Genomic DNA, 24,594 nt, shown 5'->3' on the forward strand with positions numbered 1-24,594 from the left:
AGCTGCTAGAGAGAGTGAAAAGTAATTTAGCCTGACATGACAAAGCTTTGTATGATTTGGCTCCTCTAAATTGTACGGTATGGTACTTAGAACCCAGATACATTCTTTGTTCACGTGAACATTCACTGGTCCATTAGAATGAATGGTGACTTGTTTCTGCCTTTTATCATTTATATAAAATAGTATTTTATTTCCAGGCTTGTACTCTGAAAGTCTATCATGTGGCTTATGGTAATATATTACTGTGATCAGCAGCATCATTGCCAGACTTTCTTTTTTGTAAGTCTACCTTGTATTATTCCAGTAATATTTTGGTTTATGTTTTCATTTTACAGTGATGTTTTCTGTGGCTTTTTGCTCTGTACTAATCTTACTAGAGTTCCACGAGTTGGTCAAGTTCAAGGAGAAATTATCCCAAATTCTTTTTATCATCAAGGACGCATAGTGGACTGCAGGTAAAAGATAATGCAGTATTCCAACGTGATTTTGCTCTGTCAAACCTAATTGAATTAAGATAAGCATAAATGTAAAATTCTGTGAATTTTAGGTAATTAATATATTGCAGCAAAATCATTATTCTAAGCGGTATTTCTTTTGATTAAAAAAATACATAAAAGCCTGTTATTCCACATTTGAATGTGGGTTATCCTTCTGATTACTGTATCTGATCCCTCCAATAGCAGAACTTCACAGTCAGAGCTTAATGATAACGCTCAGCATTATGTTTTTCTGGGGGTGGAGAAAGTCTGTATTGCCAAAGACCCATATTTTAAACATAATGATTTTGAGTATTAAATACTCAGAGAAATAGCTGTAGGGAAGTGAAGACAAAAAAGAAGGAAACTGCAGAGTTGTGTCAGGATAAGATATTAAGCTACAGTTCAGTTAAAGGACAGGTAAATGGGTTTTAGTCTGCTTTTCACGATACTAGGTTTGTATTTTAAGGACATTGGCAACATTCCTGTCATGCTAAGAATACTCTCTTGCATAGTTAGGTCCTGAATGAACTGTGATTCTTAATTCTTCCATTATTCTACTAGTGTTTTTATTTAAATATCATCATATGGGAAGTTAGTTCTTGATATTTTTCTAGCATTAGTATTTCAAAGCATTTTGGTGGAAAAAAAAAAGGGAAAGAAAAAAAGAAAAAAAAAAAAGAGAAAAGCGTGGTTTGTCAAAGGCTTAAAAATCTCCTAGGCCTAAGGTGCCCTTCTTGAGTAGTTAAGTTTATATATAGACTTGTTTTTAGTTCGACAACTGGAACACCTTATCATTGCTGTGGACAGGCAGAAAAACTTTATAGTTTTGTTCAGTCTATCAGTCTATCTTTAAATGAAAGAAAGATATGAGGCTTTTAGTACCTACACTGACATGTTTTTAATATTTTCAGGAGATGCCAGACATAATACTAATAGTATCTTAAAACTTATTTCTCCTAGTGGTGCTCATGTTCTTTTAGATGATGATACAGATTTAGGTTATGTGGAGGATGGAGCTCCATGTGGACCTCAAATGATGTGTCTGGACAAAAAGTGCCTGCCAATTCAGTCCTTGAACATAAGCAGCTGTCCCACTGGTTCTAATGGAAAAGTCTGTTCTGGTCATGGGGTGAGTCTGTACTGGGAGTGAGCAGCTCAGCTTCCCCAGCTCCCTCTGCTGTACCTGATCCTAATGCACCCTGTGCAGTTCTCTACCTGAAAGTGTTCTTAAGACCTGCTGATCTGAAAGCAGAAATGTTAAGATTCAGGGGAAAACTGCCATTTTGTGAAGCAAAGATAAAATTTTAGAAAGCAAAATTGTCAGATTAGTTCTCCAATTACATCTGAAGTATTTGGTTTGTTACTAGCAAGAAGGAACTTTGACACTAGTTATTGTAAAGACTTCTGTGATGGACTACCCATATTTCAAGCCACTTGCCATTTTCAGTTAAACTTTTTCCTGCATACTGTCACCTTTGTAAAGTTGGTCCTGTGTTCATAGATTTATACTTTATGACTTAAATAATTAAAATTCCAAACTGTGGGTCCTCAACAGAGAGGGTACATTCTTCTTGAACAGACTCAAAGTGTATAATTTTACATTCAGGCACATTATATTATGTTATTCTATCCATAACTCCATTTGTCTAAGATACTAGGTATGTTTTGATGAACAGATTTCCTGTTTTAAATAGCGATAAAACCTTTCTGTGGTGGGATTCAGTGGGACAACACTTGCCAAAGGGGCTAGACTTGATACAAGAAGGTGTTTTTTTTTCTTCTTGTTGTCTGTAATTGAATATGAAATTGAGTGTTTCAAAAAAGAGGAGGGTTAGGTTCAAAATCAAGAAGAAAAATTTTAAAATTGGAAAGTAAAGTATCTAGGAGATCTAGAAATCATCTTGGTACTTTTTGAGAGTGGCATGGAGGGTGAGTGAACCATCTTACCTGTTTTGTTTTGGATTATTACAATTCCCAATTTTAAAAGGGTATTTCACTTGATCAAACCTGCCATAAGATCTATTTATCTTCAACTTCCTAGATCAGATTCTTCAGTGAGTACTTTAAGAAACAAAGTGTGATAAAAGTTGAATTAAAAAAATCACAAATGCTACTTAGTGTGTAGGTTGTTTGCTGTTTGCTTTTTTTTTCACATCATGTTCCAGTGTCCAGAAGATACTGTTAGCTGTTTGTCTAATGATTGACTTCACTCTTAGTTTTCTGTTTCTCATGTCATTCTTTTTTCTGTAGTAACTTCTCCATGTTCTTTTTTGTATGCAAAATTTATAGCTATTAACTCTCCCTGTTGATTTGATGTTTTAGGTTTTGTCCATTGGTTAGATTTTCCTGTATCTGATAAATCTATTGTCAATTTTAGAGTCCTAAGTCCTGTTTTAGAGGTCATTCAACCAAATGCAAACTTAGGAAGCACTGTTACCTGTCTTTTAGAAGATGAACAAGCACTCCTCATTGCTGCTTAGGAAAAATGCCAGTGAAACCAATGAAAATATATCGATTTTGTTTTACATGGGAGCAAACTGTAAATGAGAGGTTGTAAAGTGTAACCATGTCTTGAACCCTTTCACACACAAATGCTTGTGTTCCTTCTGGGCATTCAGGCTCAAAGTCTAGATATTTGGTTAGTGAAGTTAGTGAAACATGACTAGTTTAGACAGGGTTTTTTGGATGAAAATTTGTTATTTTTTTACAACCTGTGCAGGTTGTAGTGCAAGTGATGATAGAACCAGTTCTGCTTTTCCTAGCATCTGAGTGTATTAAGAGGGTTAAAGCAAACTTTCAGATTATTGTTGGGTTATATCATTCCAACCACTCAATGCCATTGTTAAAAATATATAAATGGGTAAGTTTTATATCGTGAATTAAATATCTCATTACATGTTAAATAAAGTTAATAAAATGTAGTTAAAAACTAACTGCTGTCACTTATTGTCTTTTCCAGGTTTGTAGTAATGAAGCCACTTGCATTTGTAATTTCTCCTGGGCTGGGACAGACTGCAGCATTGATGATCCTGTCAGGGATACTGGTGGCAAGAAGGAGGAAGGACCCAAGGGTTTGTGTTTTGTTTCAGTTTTGATGTTCTTTCAAGTATTTATGACATTTTTCCATTGATACATGGTAGTAGAATTAGCATATAAAAAGAGAATACTATTGCACAGCTGTGTAGATGAAGTAGGTTTTTCTACTTTGAGAATTGATGAAACTTTTATTTTTCTAACGTAAATTTGGGGAAGATTTCAACAGGTAATGTTTTTTCCTTTATTCTCTATTTTTTAATGTTAATTTTCTTTATGATTGGAACCTGACTGTGTCTCTTGTTATTTATATGATAATTGAGTATTTATGTTTTACTAGGGATTTCCAGTTTCCTTAGTTGTTCTCAGCTAATTCAGAGAGCTATGGCATAAAAAAGGGAAAAGTGGAATGTCCCTAGTGAAATCAGATTCCTTGAAATCAGATTTCAATGAAAGACAAAAGAAATAAATTAAGATTTTAAGAACTTAAATTATTTTTACAATCATTATTGCTTATTCTTATGTACTTAGTTGGTATTTCAACTGCATATGAAGTATAAATACAAAGAGGAGGTATTGAGGAAATAATTCATCAAAAAAGTTTTTCAAAGAGGAAGAAAAGCACTTGAGATTCTCTCTGACTTCTCTGCCAAATAATATCTTTGGATTGTGCTGTCCAGTTTTTGTATCTTGTCATCAGGGTATTGTCCAACATCAGACTATATTCATCAAATCTTATGCATTTACGGATAAAGTTCCCAATAAACAACTGAGAAACACAAACAAAATTTTTCCCCATGTCCCAGTTCCAGGTTCTTCTGCCTTTTTTACAAGGCAGATGGGAAAAAGATAGAGTTGCTTAAATATTTAGCCCTTAGGGGTCAAACTCTAATTGATTACTCTAAAATATCCAAGGTTTCAAGAAGGGCAGGATTTTGGTATGTCCCTCCAGAAAGGCTCTACATCTGTCCTGTGTGCCTTTTCCTGTTGCCCTTTAGCAGAATGGTTCCAGTAGACCTTTACCAAGAACTGTTGAAGATATAGTCTTAAAACAAATTGCTGTTGTGAAGGAGGCTCTCTTGAACAGTCCAGATTTGTATGAGGGAATCTGTACAGGTGCTTCCTGGATTTCTAATCCCACCACTGTTCAGTGTAGCTGCCTGTTTTGCACCCTGCCTTACACAGCTACTTGTCGTTCCATTTCCCCTGAAAACCTTCCTGACTGTAGAACGCTGCTTACAGAGTCTTAAAAAAATTATGGAGACTAGCACTATAGAGCTGTTCAGTTCTCTGTGTGTGTGGATGAGGAGAGCAGTATTTACAGCTGTGACATTGAGAGAGTACATGAATTTTATTTTGCTCGTTTCCAAATCCTGTAGGTAAGAATTAATTCCCTTCTCTTTAAAAAGATCTGTAGGAAGGGCAACACAGGAGGTATGCTTACCTTGGTTATATTAGTGTAAGCCAGATTAACTCCTCTAGTTCAGAATGGAAATGCCTGTGTGAAAATTAATACATCAATGCTGAAATATTTTGGGCAAAAGCCTTAAATGAATGGTATGTACATGGATTTCTGCCAGTAGGTACAGACAACATTTAGACTGCATTTTTTAATGGATTCCTCTGAAAAAAGGCAGACTATGCTTTTGTACAAGGTGGCTCAGTGATCTCAAAAGATGGATTATATTTCTTATATTGTTACAGTAATTTATTGATGTTGAATCCCCTAGAAATGAATTTAGGACCCCTGAACACTAACAGAGCTACTGTGATTTCTTTCTGCATGCTTATAGAGGAATTCCTTTGTGAGAAGATTTCAGAAGAATTCAGGAGTATTTTTCTCTGTTGTAAAGATCCAACATACTCAAGTAGTTTCCATTAACTTTTTTCCCCTTATTACTCCCTTTGTCATATGCCAGTTTACAAATCTGAGACAGAAACCAAAATACTAGTTTTTTCTTAGCCATAAGATTGAATTTTGTTACATTTCAGAAATGAAACACTCATGATGTGAAAATTAAAGCCTAATAGGTTTAAGATTTTTCACACCATAAATCCAAGCATTTTTCTTACTACAATTAGAACATGTATAGTTAGGAAGTATTGCTAATTATTTATATATTATTATGATAACTGACAATTGGCTGCTACTCCTGCTGCACTTTTCAGGCTTTTCCATCATCCATCAATTGCTCTTTGGCTCTGTTTTCTATTTCAGGATTAAAAAAATTAGTGGTCCTTATTATTATGTTGCTGTTAATACATGACCCTTGAATTGTTCTAAACTCAGCAACCTACTGTATCCTGTACTAGAAGATGTACACAGCATTTAGCAGTTTGGGGAAGACAAAGAGTTCTTGCTGTTAGTTTTTGGTTACTGCAGAAACTTTGAATTACTTTAGAGTACTGGCACATGAGATTCTTCCTTTACCATTTAATTTGCAGAATTAGTCCTTTATTTCACTAGTGGAGTAGTGTTTATTTTAGTATAAAACTTATGTCTTGAGTGTGTGTGTGTGTGTTTGTGTGTGTATATTTATGAAACTTTTGGAAGAAAATTTTGGAAGAAAACTACCCAAAGCATTTCAAAACAGACTTCATTCAGCATGAAGTCTGTAAAGTTTTTGTCCCTTGGAAGAGTTCCCATTGGATAGGGAATTCAGCTGCTTCCTTGTGGTCTATTGTGAGTCAATGAATCTATCAAACTTTTAATCTCTAACATAGGAAATGTACAGATGTTTTTTTCTCAAACAAGTATCCTTAAAAATTAAAAACAAGGCCTTAATGTCTTAAGAGAGACTATCTGAACATATCAGAATTTCCAGAGCGTTACCCGAAGCATGTTGCTAAGGTAGGTTTTTGCTTTTAAAAGGTGTTGTCTGTCTTTAGGTCATATAGATAAATAGCGAGTCCTATTAATAAATGCAGTAACAAAGGAAAATATTACTATCTAGTAAAGGAATGAATTTCAAAGTTGTGTTTGGGTTTTTTTCCCTGCAGTGGAACTGTTTCTGAACAGTTTTCATTTGCTTAGTTTTGGTGATCAAAAGGAAGTTTTCTTATTGGTAATTTATTTACATTTTGGCTGTTATAAATAAGCAGTAGGTTGAGGATGTTCCTCTTTTAAATAAATAATAGAATCACAATGGTAAAAGGAATAGTCTTTCATTTACAGGAAAACTTCTCATTGAAATATTTGCAAACATTCAAAGAAAACCGAATATATGTCACTTCAGAATTTTTAAAGCTGCAGTATTTGGTAAATAAAGGTTTGTGAGGAGATTTGAATTGTTTATCCAAACAGTGGATTATAGCATAAAGTATTCCTTTGAGGAATTGTTTCATGTTTACATTTCAGACATATATGTGATAATTTCCTTAAAAAATCTTCCCTTTTCCCTCCACACAGTGAGCATGGCTGCTAACAGGCTAATAGGTGCAGTGGCAGGGACCATTCTGGCCTTGGGGGTGATTTTTGGAGGCACAGGGTGGGGAATAGAGTAAGCATTTTTCCTAGTTTGAGTTTTATGTTTGGTGCCTAGTGTGTGAGGTAACCGTATGCACCTGAGCCCTCTGTGTATGACCCGTTAGCTTTGTCATGTGGTGACCGTATTTGTCCTGTGATTTGACTGTGTCCGTGTCATGTGGTTTGCTCATGCAGTGTTGAACCTTCTCCTGTCTGGGATAATGTGGGGCATAAAACAATAAGTTTGTGAATTTTTTACATTGTCACCATAAAACTAAGTGTCTAAATGTTTCCATTACACCAAATTACAAAAATAACGGAGAAAAAATGGAATTTCGTGATTATTTCACAAAACAGACTGCGTAATGTGGACTATTTCATAAAATGCAGAAATTGTTTATTACAGTCTGTGGGGCTTTCAGTCTAATGATAAGCTAGGCAGATGAAAGCTGATGATAGTCATACAGACAGCGAGTTTTACAGTAAAACTTCTGAAAGTTCTGTTGCTAGGATTCTGTTACCCAAAGATAGCACAGTGCTGAAGTATAATATTCACATATACAGAATATATATGAGCAATTTTTGTTGTCTTTTCATAGTTTTAGGAAACTGTAACCTCAAGTATTATCCCCCTACCTCCATTTTAACAATGGCTATGATTTATACAAATTTTGTTTATATATATATACACACATGCATAAAAAGGCCCACGTAAGAGCTCTCTTCATTCTGCGTTCACTGTACAAACTACAGCTTAAAGTACTATTATTTTGCTCCTCTGAGAATTCCAACTTCACCAGGTTTCTGGTACTATATGTTACATCTGTCATGTGGCAGTGGCACCTCTCTGAAGGGGGACTTGTGACAGGACAGTCTGTGATTTCTAATCAGGCTGTGTGAAAAGGCACCCATGTACAATTCTAGTCTGGCAAGGCAGCATTTTGTGTGTCTGAGTTCACAACCCTAAGAACCTATCTGGTACATGACACTGATCTCAGATTCTCAGAAGAGTAGAGACCTTTGTGTTCAGAGAGGACAACTAATAGAAAACAAATAGAAGAAAGAAGGTAATAGATTATTTGCTTGAGAAAGATCAGATCTGTGTTTTACTGGTGGCTTTTACAGCTTTTTGCTAAAAACTGACAACTGTTAAGGTTGTAGAGGTTTGGGACACAGATTTGGAAGGAGAAAATTTACCTACAGGTTGAGGACTACTTGCCTTTTGCTTACATTCTGCCTTGTACCCTTCTGTTTTTCTCTCCCCTTACCTGCTGTCTGAAGCCACTCAGCTCTGACCAACATCCCTGACCATTTGTTCTTGCTCCTGTATGGTTCTACACTAAGTCCAGCTTTTCTTCATCTTTCCTCTGCTCTTATCACTCGCTACCTGACTCATTCTTTGTGTTTCTATCCATTCTTCTTTCCTGCATCCCATCAATCTTTCTCTGGTCTCTGGTTCCTTCAGGTACAAACGTACATTCAAGGCAAGCCACTGCTACTTTTTGTTTGGTTTACAGAAAGCACATGGGGAATCCAAATTCCCTCTCTTTTCCTAATACCCTTCAGTCTCTGGTGGCTGTTACTATCAGTGGCTGCAGGGGAGGGTGTGTTCATCAAGCACAACCTGGTGCCAGGTTCTGCCCTTCTTCCTCCTTCCTCAACACTTCACTTGCAAATCGTAAACCTTTGTTTGAAGTGCTGAAAAAGCTTTAACTTTTAATACTAGCAGAGTTTCAAAGCAGTGTATATTAATTCTTGTAGAATCTAGCTGATGATGATGAAGACTTAGGGAATAGTCTGAAGTCTACCAAAATTATAGGTGTATTCTGTTTTTAACACCTTCGGTAGGATTTGTATCGGGGTCCTAAAAGATGACCTGGGATGGTACAAATAGCCATGCCAGAGCAGGTAGTGCTTTGCAGGAAAAGGTGGTGTGCCAGGTGTTGTGCAGGAGTTTCCTCCTGAAAAATCTGTGTCTGTAGGTTATAGCAGTAGTGTGGTGGAAAGAACAAATGTACCCAAGTATTTCATCTTGTGATAGTCTGGATGAAAAATGACCCCACAGTATGGTGGTTATTAAAACCTTCCTCATACTTCTGGTTTCCTGTCAAGCATCTGAGTTCAGTGACTAGAGAGGCTTATTGAGCAGAAACATATGGATTTATACTTTTCTTCGTAAATGTTACTTTACTGGTAGAAAAATTCTAATTTAGTAATAATACAATTTTTTGATAATGCTTAGTAAAACATAAGACTTAGAACTTTAAGGTAAGGTATAACATGTAAAAGTAGTCCCATTATAAGTACTTTTATGTGTCCAGTCTATTGTGGTCTTAGAACAACTTGCCAGTGATCCTCTTAAATCTCTGTGTTTTGAAACTGGAATTCAGCAGTTGGGAGGACTCTGTTCTCAGAAACAAGTGGTTGCTGTTTTAGTCATCATACCTATTCTGCCAGCTTGGGTTTTATATTTATACTTTTCCATTAACTGAACCTAACTGGTTTGTATATTATCCTCTTCTGTTTAAATTTTGATTGCATTCTTCTGTATTTATAGTAAACAAAACCGATATTGATTTTCTGTATTGAAAGAACAAACTGCTGTTTGGTGAATGGATGTGCACTATGAAATGGATACACACCCTCTCCCTCCACACCCCTTGACATTTAACAACCAGGAAACATAGTGAGGAGGTGGGATGTAAAAAGTGGTGATTTGGCACTTCTTTATCTAAGTTAAGTTATGACTGTTACTATCAGTTAATCTTTGTACCTCTGTGGGAAGATAGCATTCCATGGCTAGAAAGAAATCAGCTTTAGAATTTTTCAAGGCTTATAAAATCTATTACAGATAAAGTACTTGCTGTGTTTTCAGTCTTTTGTTGTGTGAAATCATTTGATAAAATCCAGAGTAAACCCTAGATCTCAGTTAGACACAGTAGCTCATTAGGCTCATTAGACTGCTGTTGCAAGCAAGCCTTAGTTGGGACTATAATGCCTGTGGAATGGCATTTACCCTCCACCATGCTCACTCCTGTTGATTTGAGTCAGGTGTGACTTTAAAGGTAAGTCCAAATAAGATACATTCTTCCAAATTGTGAAAAATTACCATTTGATTTTCTTCGTCAAATTTGTGCACTGCTCATCTGTAAAGCTCACTATATTTCATTTCAGTCCAAGTATTTTGTTCATGTTCCTGAATATTGTTTGTATAGGAACTGCAGGAAGCAATTTTTAAAACTTGGTTTCTTTTAGCTATTCAGATCTCCAGAAGCACTGATGTGGGAAACATGCAGTGGCTGCAATGAAGTTAGGTTGCTGCAGTAAATTTTAAAACTTACGACATGTGCTTATTGTAGTGTGTGGGACTGGGCAGGAGGTTTTGTGATACCAACCTAACAGCTTAGAACTTTCAGTTGTTGCAGCTGCCCTTGCTCTTTCTTTGCTGATCTCTGGCTACTCCTCTTTCTTCTTTATGTTAGCTGTCTGACAGTTTTCCAAACTCAGTTTCAGAATAATTAATTAGGAAAATTTCCATTGCTGTGTAGAAGTGTTCATTTGGGGAGACTGAGATAGGAGATAAGAACTGTTTCTGAAGGCTGTTCCTGAAAACGTAAATGTTTAAACAAAAAGTGTACAATATGCTGCAGAAGAACTGTTGAGTTGGCTTCCTTCTGCCTTGAGTGCAGATGCAATTAGCTTTACATCAAAAACTGCGTGATAGGAGGTTTCGGTACAGAGCAATTAAAATGTTACTCAAGCTTATTATCAGTTTTCCTCTGCCCTATGTAAGTAGAGCACTTACGGGTCAATTATTAATATCTTATTTAGGTGTTCTCTTGCCCTCTTCAGAAAATTGCACAAACATATTTTGTGCAGCTTCTTTTTGTTGCTCTTTTTTCCTGCTCCGCCCTTCTCCACTTTGTTGTTTAGTACCTTTCTTGAGGATGATGAAGAGATGCTTTGATGTTTGGAAAGCTTAGGAGGAATACAGCTTTTATTTAAATGTTTGTTCCCTATTATATAATCCTTTGCTTTTGTCAAACAATTGTTTGTAAATTTAGCATTGATGTAACTGTAGGGAGTCTGGATTATGATTAGCAAGTGGTGCTGAATGCTCTTAGCTCAAATTAAAAAATCTACATCTTTCAGAAGCTCCATGAAAAAAGACAGAGCTTTTTGATTTTTTTTCCTTTCTAATTTGCTGCAGTCTTAAAACATACAGCATTCATACTTCTTCCTTTAAGCAAAGGGATTATTCACAAATATCTTAGTGTCCTCAGCTGACTGTTCGTTCACCAGATAACGGAGTAAGTTACAATGGAATTCACTGTCTAATACTAGATTTTTATCTTTAGTAGAAGTCAGCATAGCACAATGCAGAGACCAACAGCTTTGTTCATTCCTATTGTTAAAGAAGAGTAAGTTAAGTTGGGCTTGTTGAGATTGTCTGGAGGCATCACCTTGTGTGCTGTCTGTATTCCTTGAATTGTTTGACTACCCTTCAGATGCTTCACATGACGTGAATAAAGTCGTTGGTTCTTATGTGTGTCTTACCATAATCCTTTATCACAGGTCCTAGTGCCACCAATCTTATAATAGGCTCCATCGCTGGTGCCATCCTGGTAGCAGCAATTGTCCTTGGGGGGACAGGATGGGGCTTTAAGTAAGCAATGCCGCATGTCTTCTCTTTGGTGGCTATGGCATTTCTATTTCTGGCTTACATCACTAAATTTTGAGTTCCTGCTACAAGATTTCCAAGTTAAGCCCATCCCCCAAACTCTAACAAACTGCTTTAAACAAGAAAAAAAATTACACACACACTGAACAAGAGGAGGAAATGGATTTGAAAATGGCAGATGTTATCAGGGTGCAAAGTTGAACAACAGTAAAATCATTAATTTAATTTTCATTAACTCAGCTAAGATTTAGGAAGCAAGGTCTTTTTTTCACCTCCAGTTAGTAGTGTTGTTCTCAGAAGCTGACTGCAGTGGTTAAAAACCCCCAAAAGATACATGTCTTGAGGAGTGTTTCTTTTGAATGCAGTAGTACTTTCAAACAGCTCATCTTTTTCATAATTAAAGATGTCATGTAAATGGTCAGTAGTGGCAGTAGCAGAGTAGTTTTCAGCAACAAATGTGTTGAGTCAATGTACCAGAGCTAATTTTTAGTGGTTATTGATTATTTTTTTATTCTCAGTACACTTAAAAAAAAAAAAAATCAAGTGCAGAGAGATCATTTTGAAATCTTGAGCTGTTTCCAGAAAGATGAAAGCATTTATCTCCCAATTCTAGTCCAGTGTGTTTTATAACTATGAGGAGTAACATACTAGTCATTCTGCTTGTGACTGTTAAAGCAAAAAGAGAGTCTTGTACAAAGGTATTTAATTCTTGCCTTTTTTGTAGGGTCCAGTCTACCTCCATGCATGGTCCATATTTGGTAAAAAGGATCTCACTTTATAACCTTACAAATCATGGAAGTATTAAGCACAAGTAATTTCTCATGGAGTTTCAAGTTGCTATTTCTATTCAATAACATGAATCGAAATTAAGCCATGATCAAACAATAAACCATAAATCTTCAAGGAGGTTTTTATAATAATTAAAACATTTTTTCTATGGTCTCTATTCATATTTCGTGTCTGAGTTGAGAAGAAAAAAATTACTCCCTAATTGATTAAGGCCACTATCAAAGTAGAATCTAGTGATCAGGTCATATTTATCTGGTAATTCACTTTCAAAAGTCACCTGAAAATGTTTACTTGTAATTTAAACTCTTATATTTTCAAAGGTTCAGCTGGCCTTAATTAAGCATGCATGTGGAAGCAAAATACTTCAAAATCTCATTCAGCCCTGCTGAAAACAGCAAACAGGCTTTGTCCTGTCTCCTGGACAAGGCAATTACTCCCTGTTGCACTGCCTGCCACTGTAGGTGTTCTCAGAAAGACCCACCACCTGCCTCATTCATTTTTCTCCAAGTGCTTGCTCTGAGGGAAGTAACATTCCCTGTGCTTCCAGTTGACACTGGTGAGAGCTGCACGCAGCAGCCCTGGGATTCACTGCTTCTCCTTTGTTTTAGTAAGAAAAGAGTAAATACAAAATGCACCAAAACATCCATCTGTAAGCATGGGTGTATGATCTTCAAAAGCTTTTTCAGTTCCTGACTACAGACCTACCTTCAGCTGCTGGGTTTGTTGTTGTGGTTGAGGTTTGGTTTTGTTTTCTCGTACATCTTCTTAGTTAAATAAATCCAATCCACTTATTTGTACAATAAATACCACTAGGTCAGCCTCCAGTATTTAGAAGTTACTATAGGGCAGCTCTAAACAAGGTAGTCCTATATCTTTTGCGCTGTATCTCATATGGCTGAGATTTTCCATATTTATAAACAGTAAAATAATTTAGTTGTCTTTTAATGTAAATAGAGCATATAAACAATACATAAAAATTTCAGTAAGTTGCAGAACAGAGGGTTTTTTCCCCTGCACTTCACTGCAATTAGATTTTTCAATAAATACAGGCACATTTTCTGCAAGGCTTGCATTAACATTTCTATGAAAATTTTTGGTATATTGAGAACAACAATGCATGCACATTTAAAGCAGTAATATTAGAAACACGGATATTGCGAGTTCCTCTGGGAATTAACCAAGCTAAAATTTGTTGGAAAAAATAAATGTCAGCTTATATTTTTGGATGAGTTTTCTGCTGTAAGAGACGTATGTCTATTACTCAGCATCTCATAGACTTTGCAGAAAACAGAGTGCTCATCCCTAAATAATACATCTGTATTGCACAAGGTAGTTTGTTGAAAACATAATACATGTCATTAAAATAGAAAAGAAATGTAGTCAGTTTTTTCCTCTGAATCTTTCCAAGCCATTTTGTGTCCTGACCACCTTTGCTCTCATGCATCAGAGCTGCAGCCCCTGCCCACAGCTGCGAGCGGGCTGGCTGCGGACACAGCTCCAACTTGGAAGAACGCAGATCAGCCAAAGAATCCCTCCATGTCTGAAACAATACAGTATGTCATTGATTATTTCTTCTTTGTGTTCCACAACTCTCAGTCTGCTCTCACAAGTGTTCAGCTTTGCATCCTGGTGTCATTCGTTTGCCCAAATGAAGAAGCTTGCTGTCCCTATAGATGATCTGTATTGGAAATGTGTCCTGAAGCTCTTACTCTCACAAGAGCAAGATATGACTGTTTATTCTGTAGCAGAACCTCAAATACACTGGCCTGGCCTAGCTCACAGCTTGAAGTGCATGTTTCTTCTGGGGGTCAGAGGGGAGTTGGAAAGGCTTTTTGGTTTATACACAAAAGAGGGCTAGCATATGTAGACCCCCTGATACTTGGCTTCAGATAGATCTGGAGGGACAGATGAGGGTAATAAAGAGGGATTTTAACTTTTCCTTTTTAAGCAAGTGATATGTTTAGTCTCTGCAAATATGAGAGAAGGTAGCTAATGCTTTACAAACTGGGAGATGTGATTTCTGTTTCACAGGTTATCAGATGTTCATATGAACATACGGTACTGTGGTGTCAAGTCCATATCAAACGTAAGCTGCAACTAAGCAAAACTTTGTTCATGAACTGAGAGGGGGTGGGGGTTGGAGGGGAAGTGTAAAAGAAGGCTTGATGCAAGTTTGGAGAAACAAAGTAAAAACAAATCAACAAAGTAAAAACAAATCCAGTTTCAAGAGTGAATCTGAGGTTAGTTTTTGTCATCAAGTTAATGTGTGGACAGAATAGGAAAGAAAAAAGTTAATGACATTTCTAAGAAGGCATAGAGCCTCATTACACATTTCAGGTGGCTTAGAGTTAACAGCTGTGTGTGGAAACCTTGTTAAGTAGATTTTACTTCAGATGAGCCTTGCATAGTACTTTTAAAACTGTTGGTTTAACTGGTCTGTGCAGTTGCATTTAAACCCTAAAGGTTTCCACAAGATAAGGCAGTGAAATGCTGGTGGGAACATTGTGAGGAAAGAGGTTTTGGTCCCTTACCAGCATTACCATCAATATGAATCATAGGCCATAGTCATCACTACACAGATGTCAGCATTAGAATCAAATGTGAGGTATTTTCTCACTTTTTTTTCCAATATACTAGAATAAATGAAACGTCAATGTCTTATTTTAAGTTGCTAATTTTAGTCCCTCATTCTGTTAATTTGAATCAATTTTGTAGCATAAGTTCATTTATTTAAGCTCTTCAACATTTGAACAATGATTTAGGAATGCCTATGAAAACATTAGCTAGTTAACGTGGTTAAAATACTGGGTTTGGATAAATCTTTAAATACTTAAATAAAGCTTTGTATTTATGTGATCACAAAGGCATACATTTGTAAGTAATGTACTTTGTGACCACATTCCCAGTTAGCTGCACAAAAAACCGACATCAGATTGCAGCAAGGTATTTCTTAGATATATTCAGCCTTTTTTGAAACCAGTTTTTTATTTCTGAAATATTTTTTGTTTGTAAAGATGACCATGTTAGAAAGGCAGTGATGTGCTGTACCATGGTGTACTTTTGATTCAGAATCACCTATAATTTTCTTTGTGTTAGAGACTCTTTTCCTGGTTGGATTACAGACTGAAAGGCTGACCCTCGTTATTTAAAGAGGCATTAAAACTTTAATGCAAAAAATAAGTTTATATTCTAAGATCTTCCACATAAACCATCAAAGAACTAGGAAGCAGCATCATTCTCCTATGTGTCCTCCTACAGAGGACTCTTCTGCCCCACCATATCTTTTAACTGAAGCATACTGGAAGGAACATTGCAGTACTATAACATGTAGCTATAAAGAGGTGCAAATATCCAGGTCCTGGTACTTACCAAGTTTCCTTTTATTGTAATTTTCTTGAGAAAGAGAGAAACTTGTTCTATCTGGCAATTTAAGTAAATAAGACTACGGTCTTCCTTTTAGTATTATAATGGTCGATAATTCGGGATAAAGTTGTTAAAGCAGGTCAGGGAATCAGAATAGAATTTGGATTCCTGGCAGGGTAACACCTGACTGCCTACCCCTGAAGTGCTACAATTGCAGTGCAGAGATGTGGCAGGGTCTTGTTAAAGCTTTGTACTACGTTCCCTTATTGACACTGTATCTCATGTTCCATATTTCAGGCTCTTATTCTAGTTCTTCACATGTTTCTTTCTCATATAACATTGTTAGCAGAATATCCTAAGTGAAGAAAGGCAGTGGTTTTGGTCAGTATCTTATTCCTCAAACTCTGTATTTCTGCAGAATAAAACTAGGAATGGAGTAAATATATGGTTTGGACACAGAATGCATGGCGAGGTTTGTGCTGGAATACTGCACTTGTGGAGATGTGAGATTAGAAAAGAATCGATAGGATAAAAGACAGAGTTTTGTTACAGAGTTGTACTGGGAAACTAGCATAGCATCTGTCCTCTGCACCTTGTTCTAAGACTTATAAAGTCCATTTCTTCTACTAAAATAAGCTCAGGTAACAGAGCATAATTCAGCATCTATTCTAATGACATCCTCTTCAAGCAAACTGGAATATGATACTTTCCGTAGAGTAGGAGGACAAGTTACATCATCTGGATTTTTCACATATGTTGTTGATTTAAAAGGACTGACTAGTTAGTTGTTGATGGGTAGTGCTTGAATTCAAGTGTGCTAGACAGCTTTTAAAAAGGGGGGAGGGGGAAGAGAAGCAGACACGTTTTTTTCCCATTGAAACTGGCAGGATGAGCAGACACACAGCAGTCTTTAACTCACATTCAACCAAGTTCTATTATATTCATATTCCTATCATGCAGTTCTGCAAGTTGGGCTGAAAAAAAAAATTTGGTCATCTCAAATTTACCTGTATTGCACAGGGGGAGGGATTGAGATATTGAAGTAACATCAGCCTCATTAAAAAAGAGCATTAGTACAGTACTCCTGGAGGGGAAATGACTGGAAGATGAATCCAGTGATCTTCTTTCAGAAACCCCCAGTTATTTAAACAAGCATCTTACAAAAATCTAGGCACAGTTGTCCAAAGAATAAAAAACAAAACAAAGGATTGCCAAGAACCACTAGCCTCTGGAAGACTATTCAAAAATAAGTTGTCTTTGCATACATCCATTAGTCTCTAAAACCACCAGACAAACCTTGTGTATAGAATATTTATAAATGCTGTAGCAGTGGTAGTAGTTAGCAGGGCTGCAGAAAACAGAAAATCCAGGGGTTGGTCTGTATCTTCAGGGAATTTATGAATTCCTATTCTGTATTTTTTGCATGTTGGGTTGGTGGCGGTAGTGGTGTGTATGCCCAATGTTAAAACTAAATGCATGAGCCCCTTGCTTGATGCCCCACATAAAGCCAGATACTGGGGAGGTTGCACCCAACTTTTGTTGTTGCTTCCTTATGTCTTGCTGTTTGACATAGGACATCAACATCGCAGGAGATTGGATATCACCAGCTTGCTGTTTGCTGTTAACATTCAATTCCAATAACACAATTAACAAAACTGTCCAGTCTCCTTCGAATGCAATGTCTCTGCTATATTTTGCACCTTACTAAGATTCACTTTTGGTCAATAGTGTGGTAAGAGCTCACAGAGGCACTCACTTTTTTGTCACACTAGATTACATAAACTAAATTCTGATGTAGCCAGATGAACTCAAGTCTCCATGGGCTGACGTATTTCCAGTCCTGGCACTTATGACTCATTCTTTTCAGTTGTACAAATGCATTCCTGGCTTGGGGAAACATGTGCTACTGGGAGCTGAAAGTTTCTACAAATTTAGAGCACCACTTGAAGTACTACGGAAATAACTGTATTCTGTATGCCAGTATGATCTTTAAACTGCATAAGGAAACCAGTACTCGATATTATGCTACAGAAAGCATGCAACTAAATTCCTTAAATAGTTACTGGTTAAACTGTCTCAGTGTGAGCCTTTTACTTTACTATGACCTTAGCAACGACTTTGTTCTTGTTATATCTAACTAATGTCTTGCATTTTTCTGTTCTCATCTCCTTTTGATGCAATCTGGAAGAAATGTCAAAAAACGAAGGTTCGATCCAAGTCAACAAGGCCCTATCTGAAGAGATGCCATTCAAAAAGCTGTTTCTTGCACTACTGGATTTTGGGTATGATGTCTTCACTGTAGCTGCACAGGAACTAAATCTGTAAGGAAGAACTTGAGAAACAGTAACTAAACACAATATTGGGATGTTGGAATTTGAGTTGATAGAACACTGTCCTTTTTGGAGATAAGTTGGAAATACTTCCTCTATTCACCTTTCTCTTGTTAACATTAACTGACAAGTGTTACAAGCAAACTGTTTCAAAATCAGGTGTTTTTTTTTCCTCAAACAAAGGAGACACACAGACCAAGTGCAATAAGAGAACTGCTCCAAAATAATGGAATAGCAGAAGATTCTTTTCCCAGCCTGCTGGCACTCTTAACTTCACTTGAGTTCGCATGACTTCCTTTTTCTTATCAAACTCCAGTGGCATGAGGAGCTAATTTTGAAAGGGTAACCTGCATGGCTCACATACAAACAACCAAGTTAGAAGCTGACCCCAAGCAAAATCTGCAGCCCAATAAATATAAATCACTGGGAAGCCAGTGCCAGGCTTCGATAGCTTTTCCAGCCACGCAGTGCATTCTGCTGCTGGACTTGAGGGTTCCCTGCTCCGTGAGCTCGCTGTCCACCTTGTTTTGGTCTCCTAGGTCAGGAGTCTGTTAGTTATGGAAGCTAGTGAATGATGGATGGAATTTTTCCAAGAAAGAAAAAGTGTAAATATGGAAATAAGATTTTGATGTATCATTTTCACAGATTATATATAAATATATATATAAAAAAGAGAAAAGAATTTCCATATAAAAAGGTTCTATTCTTTATGTAAATCTATTTTTGATGTTGGGTTTGGTTTTGGGTTTTTTTTCCTCCCCTTTTTTTCTGTAGCATGTTGTACAGCGGATGTTCTGGGCTTGCTCAAAAAAAGGCAGTAATAGCATGCAGATGCAGGGAGTTCTGACACCAAACAGATGTGATCTAAAGTTTGTATGCTTGAAACCAAAAACAATTAAAATGTATAAATGCATATCTATGTATTGACTATAAGTCTGGATTACTTTTTTTGGCTCTTATGCAGACTTTTCCATAATATAGGATAAGTAACACCCTCTCAAGATAATCACAGAAGTGCCAAGCTCTTTTTTTTTTTTTAAGTGTAGCTAGTTTTTTTCCTGTAAAATAAAAACTTAAATAAGCCTTAAAATACTCGCAAAATGTTAAAAGCTTGGAATGAGTTATTCTTCTCTTGCCTTCTGGCCATCCACTCAAAGCAACTCGCAAAGGTGACTGACATTTCTAACTCACTCCCTGTATCTCTTTGGTGCATCTCACTTTTCAAAGTTTAATGCAAGATTAATACTTTGACCCTTGGCTGCTGATAGCCAGTTACCATCACAACGTGTACAGAATGCCATGTAATTTCAGGGGGTTGTGTGTTGTTATTACTTTTAGATACACCTTGCGTACGAGCAGATTTTTGCAGAGAAGTCCTGGGCAGCAGTACCGTGCCCCAGGAACCAGGCTAGCCTGGCTGCATCTGCCTTGAGAAAGATCTGGGCAGATGTCTAGGCCTCCCTAAAAGTATAGAGCTGTCCAGTCTGGCTCATCCTTTGCATCTTGGCTTAAAACAGGTAATTTAGTTTGTGTAAGTGAAGTGACCTGAAAATTTAATTGCTGCGTCTGATAATCAGAATTAAAAACTTTTGTAATTTTGGCTTTAATTTAAAGGTTGAATATTAGTAACAACAGAAGCCCAGTTACATTACATACTCCATCTTTGTTCAGTGAAATCCATTACCCAAGTTAGCTTTAAGAGCCAAAACATTAAGAAAATGCTGCAGATTTCCTGTGACTTAGAAAACATAATTTCAGGTTTTTTTCTTATTATGATAATGTTCAATTCAACAGTCTCACAAAAGAGCTACAATATATTGTTTTGCTTGACAGTTATTATTAAATATTTTTAATCAGCTTTAACATAATCACATTAACACAACTACATTATGAGTTAAAGGTGCTGCACACAGGTAGTTGACATTTCTATGAATTATAAATCTTATTCTGAAAAATTCCTGCCTGGTTTCAAGCAAAATTACATTAGTGACAATCCTTTGATGGCAAACCAAAAATACTTGCAACTATATTATGGTTATCTAAAAATGCTTTGCTTCAAAACATCCAATTTTGTTAGGGTTCTGCTTCCAAAGCAAGCATAACCCACAACAGAAACACTAGTGGTTACCAAAAATAAAAATAAGTAAAATCAACTGGACATACATAAACTACCTGTGTAATAAACCTTGAAGAAGCATTTCACAAACAACATTGTTAGTGTGTGATGTGATGTTTTAAATCAGACCACAGTGGTCCCCAACTACTATGAACATATGTTCAGTGCTGGAGTAACTTTTTTATTTACACCAGCCCTTTCATAGGACTTACAATTTCTTGACTGAATTTATGCTTCACTCATCAGCCACTGTGTGTACGTGGAGGAACACATTTGCTTTTTGCCCTGTGTGTGCCCAGCACAAGTGACAACACAGCTCAGAGTAGGTACTGGATGAAGTGCTTCCCATGGCAGTAGATAAAAAAATTGGGTTTGGTAGGTGTTGATTTTCTACATCCCACCTTTGCTATGCTTTGGGAAGTGCATATCCATTTAGTGTTACTTTGTTCATTGCAAAGTGTCATCAAAAGAAGACTGGGTTGACTCCGCCTCCATTTCATCCACTCTACATTTGCTCCATTATTTACCTACTCAGCTGGACAAGAAACTGTGGTAACTGTATAGCTCATTCCAGTTTGCTGCATGATCTTATGATTTGATCTGATGCTCCTAAAAGAGAAGTCTGCTAGGCAAATTAACAGCTGTATAGGTGCATGTTCAAAGAAAAAGATTACTTAAGGCTGGAGTTTAACGAATTTTTCTTTACTATGCAAAGATGGGTATTGCACAAACAGATGAGACAAATGTCTGAGGAAATGCCATAGAATACTTGAAGCTATGTTTTAAGCCTAATCGGTCATGTTTTATATTCATTACTGCTTCCACTGTTACTCTTCCTTTTTAAAATGATTTGTAATTATTTTTTTAAGTGCACAACTTGATGTTGTTATAAATCAAGTTTCTGTTTGAAGTTAATACTCATTCATATCTTGTTGGCTGCTAATGAATGGAAATTCAATAGTCCTTGTTCTGCATATTAGCAAGATGAGTATTAAAAATGTCATGAACATGGAACGGAGTAGTTTTTAATTTTCAATTTTTTTTTCCTGTATTTATTCTCTCAGTTTTATTTAATTTCTGTGTTCAAGGAATCATCACCTGGTAGTGGAAATTGACTGGAGTTTTCCTTTATCAAAGATCTCTAACACTGTGTTGGCTCTCCCAGCGAGGTTCTGTCTCTGAGAGGACATTGCACGCAGGCTTTCCGACGTGCATGGAACCAGAGCAGCGGCACCCAGGGCTTGCCAGGCCTGCTTCAGTCCCAGCCGCTGGCGTCACTGAGTTGAATGAGACCTGGGTGCATTTGTAAGTCGAGGGGAGCCTTTTGCAGCTCAAAAATCTGAATTACATAATGACAAGAGTCTAAAATGAGGCCTTCAAAGTATTTTTAAAATAATTACATCATCATAATCAGATAATATGGTCATTATTTCAATGGATTACTGAATGAAACTCAGCTTCCCTTTTTGGATTTTTTCCAGACTAACTCTAGTGATGCCAGCCTGGGAAAACTAAAGGCATGCATGTCACAGTTACCAGATAACTATTGATATTGTTTTGCTTTCTCTAGCTCCAGACAGGGAAACAAAATGCACTTTTGTCTTAATATTTCCCAAGGTTATGTATGAAAGCATGTTTCTCATTTAGAACTATAGAGCGAGGGAACACTCTCATTAATGGATCCACTATCATCCACTTTTATTTCCTGTCATTTGAATCTAGGACTTTTCTATGAACTCAACACAAACATGCAATGTTTTGGCTATAATTAGAATAGTCATTCCTTAAAATAAGAGTTAAGTCTTTTGCAGCATAGAAAAGCAGAGATAGATGCATATCGACTTTTGATTTTACCAGAAAAAATTCTTAGAATTGTTTTTGAAAACTTCACAATTACAGCACAAAACGCTGAAGAGTGATCATGCTGGGGCATTTAAGTATCAAGAACAAAACCAATACAACAACAAGCCATCTTTTACAAACCCAAAAAATCCTTTTTTTTTTTTTTTTCTAAATCCACTTACAATAGATTCCTACCCGTGAGAGCTGAAAAGTTAATGTAACATGAATCATCCATCAGTAGCATCACAGAGATTGTTTAAGTACCCTTGGAAAGCTTAAAGAAAAAATAAGTAAATAGGAATTTTAGCGGCAGTGATGCTCAGAATGGTACTATTGAAAGCAAAAGGTCACAAAAACATTATCTTGAAGCTGCACATACTATAATTCAGTGCAGTGATTTATTGCTCAGAACTCAGCAAGCATGGCCTGTTGACTAAGTTATTTTGTGGCAGCATGTAACCCAAGAGGACACATGGTCCCTAGGTCAGTACAAGGACTCCACATCAGACCAGCAACGACATCCACTTAAATGTGTTATTACTGAACAAACTCAAACTGATAAGAGTAGCGTAATTCTGAATGCTCTTATTTGTAGAAAACCTGTAATTTGTTCTTGTTAAAATTTTCTTTTAAAAGATCTTGTTTTTGTCATAAGTCACAAGACACCCCTCATCTTTACCACTAATACCATGCTTTAGTGTGGCACTTTCTGAGCCAGTATAAGAATTTCCCCATCAAAGCTGGTAACTCAAGGCATGAAGGAACTAAATCCTTTTAACCTGCTCTTGCAAGCAAGATGCAGCTTCCGTCACACAACCCCAGGGGAAACAGGTCAGTTCTCTCAGCACTGACCTAACCAGTGCCTAAGTCTCCCAGTAGCATCCCCCACAAAGGACTGGGTTTAGTCTGTAGCACTGACCCAGGATTTGGTCCTCTTCAGGATACACACTGTTACGTGACACTGAACTGTGGAGAGGCAGAAGACAGAGCAAATTTTCTGATCCAAGTCCAGTTCTCAGAAAGTTTGTATGTATATATCTCATACATTCACAGATTTCCTCAGCCATCAGACCAACTATTAAAGGCTTTGAATTTATTTTAGACTGTGAAGCAATATGTTTGCATCTGCACTACATCAAGAAGTTGAGAGTTCATTAAAACTATATTTTAATTGGTGACCAAGGCGTGAGCATGACACACTCCTAACATTACACACTGATAATATGCTGTGGTTTTTAACATCTGTTTTGCCTCTTCTGCAGAAGGGAAGTGTCCCCACACACAAACACACCCTGCTTCTCTGCAATGTAACTTGGGCAGTGTCCAGCTGAATAATGACACAAACAAACAGTACTTTTGACAGGTTTCCTATCTCCAGCTGAGACGGCAACCAGTTTATTCTCAAGAATGAAATGTGTCTAAATAACTCAAACCTAGTGCTATTTGCACAAGCTTTAAGATAAATTTTAAAATGGTAATTTCAAGACAGCTGTGCTAAACTTGGTTCCATATAAATTGCAGGAATCACTGGGCTAACAACTGACAGCTCCCAGCTTTCCCATTTGATTCCTTTGAAAGTATTTTGTACATATTGGAAACAAGAATCAGTATCCTTATTCATGTTGCCCTCACATGTTAGATACAAGATATAAATTTAACAATTTGCCTTGAAATAGAATAAGCACTGACCTTAATTCAGGATAGTTTTCCTTAGATTGGGTCTTTGGGTTGCTGAGGTTTTAAACATCTACTATGTATCTGCTCTTTAGAGGGGATTCTTTAACACACATATTACTTGGGATGCTATGGATTCACAGCACAGCGAAACACTCCTAATCAGAACATAAAAGGTTTACTGTTACAAGAAAGGAGTATTTAGTGTTGCAGAAACCTGAACAGATCTACATCTACTGTCTAATCCAGGTGATGGGTATCTGGATGCCTCGTGGAGCTACAGCACAACCAAATATTCACAGTACTTGTAACAGCAGAGGTATTTCTTAGAGAGAAATGCCTCTTCCCCTCCCAGCAGCACCAGCTGATTTTCCTGGGACCCTGCAGCTTTTACTCAGCACAGACAGTGTCCAAGGACACTTGCACAAAGGTAATGGGAGTTGTGCTGAATTGCACCTTGTTCTGTCAAGCTGAAGGAAGTGCCCAGATCATACTGGGGGGCACAACACCCCCCTCCTTTCCCCTAGTCACTGTGCCAGGCTTTGTGGCAGCAGCACGGTGGACACTTAAAGCTCCACCTCTCTATAGCACTTAAGTTTGGCAAAGCCTGAATTTCAGCCTTAGTGCAGTCACAAAAATATGCTAACACTCATCTCTTCAGCTTAATGTAAACAGAGATGTTTATCTCCCTGACAAGGATCACTCCCCAAAACATGATTTATAGCAGTCTGGTTTGCTCCAAAACACACCAATAACTATATAATTAGAGAATGACTGCACAGCTCTTGCTGTAGCAGTGCTCGTGGTCACATTAAGCAGTC

The 24,594-nt window shown here is 37.0% G+C and overlaps 1 protein-coding gene across 5 annotated transcripts in view; it reads left to right on the forward strand.

The window, feature by feature from the left end:
• Positions 1 to 21,271, forward strand: part of ADAM23 (ADAM metallopeptidase domain 23) — a 72,017-nt gene extending 50,746 nt beyond the window's left edge. Inside the window, exons 22-27 of one of the 5 annotated variants that reach the window (XM_027731449.2) lie at positions 336 to 455; positions 1,440 to 1,608; positions 3,439 to 3,550; positions 11,554 to 11,644; positions 14,480 to 14,534; positions 18,000 to 21,271. In XM_027731449.2, the coding sequence (XP_027587250.1) occupies positions 336 to 455; positions 1,440 to 1,608; positions 3,439 to 3,550; positions 11,554 to 11,644; positions 14,480 to 14,534; positions 18,000 to 18,113 (661 nt within the window). In that variant the 3' untranslated portion in view covers positions 18,114 to 21,271. Of the gene's footprint in view, positions 1 to 335; positions 456 to 1,439; positions 1,609 to 3,438; positions 3,551 to 6,921; positions 7,013 to 11,553; positions 11,645 to 14,479; positions 14,535 to 17,999 lie in introns of all 5 variants that reach the window. The other 4 variants (XM_027731445.2, XM_027731446.2, XM_039389610.1 and 1 more) reach the window with 4 other exon arrangements.
• The last annotated feature ends 3,323 nt before the right edge of the window (positions 21,272 to 24,594 follow it).

The sequence above is a fragment of the Pipra filicauda genome, unplaced genomic scaffold (genome assembly GCF_003945595.2).
Source record: "Pipra filicauda isolate LSUMZ 115617 unplaced genomic scaffold, ASM394559v2 scaffold74_size2892960_pilon, whole genome shotgun sequence".
Taxonomy (NCBI): Eukaryota; Metazoa; Chordata; class Aves; order Passeriformes; family Pipridae; genus Pipra; species Pipra filicauda.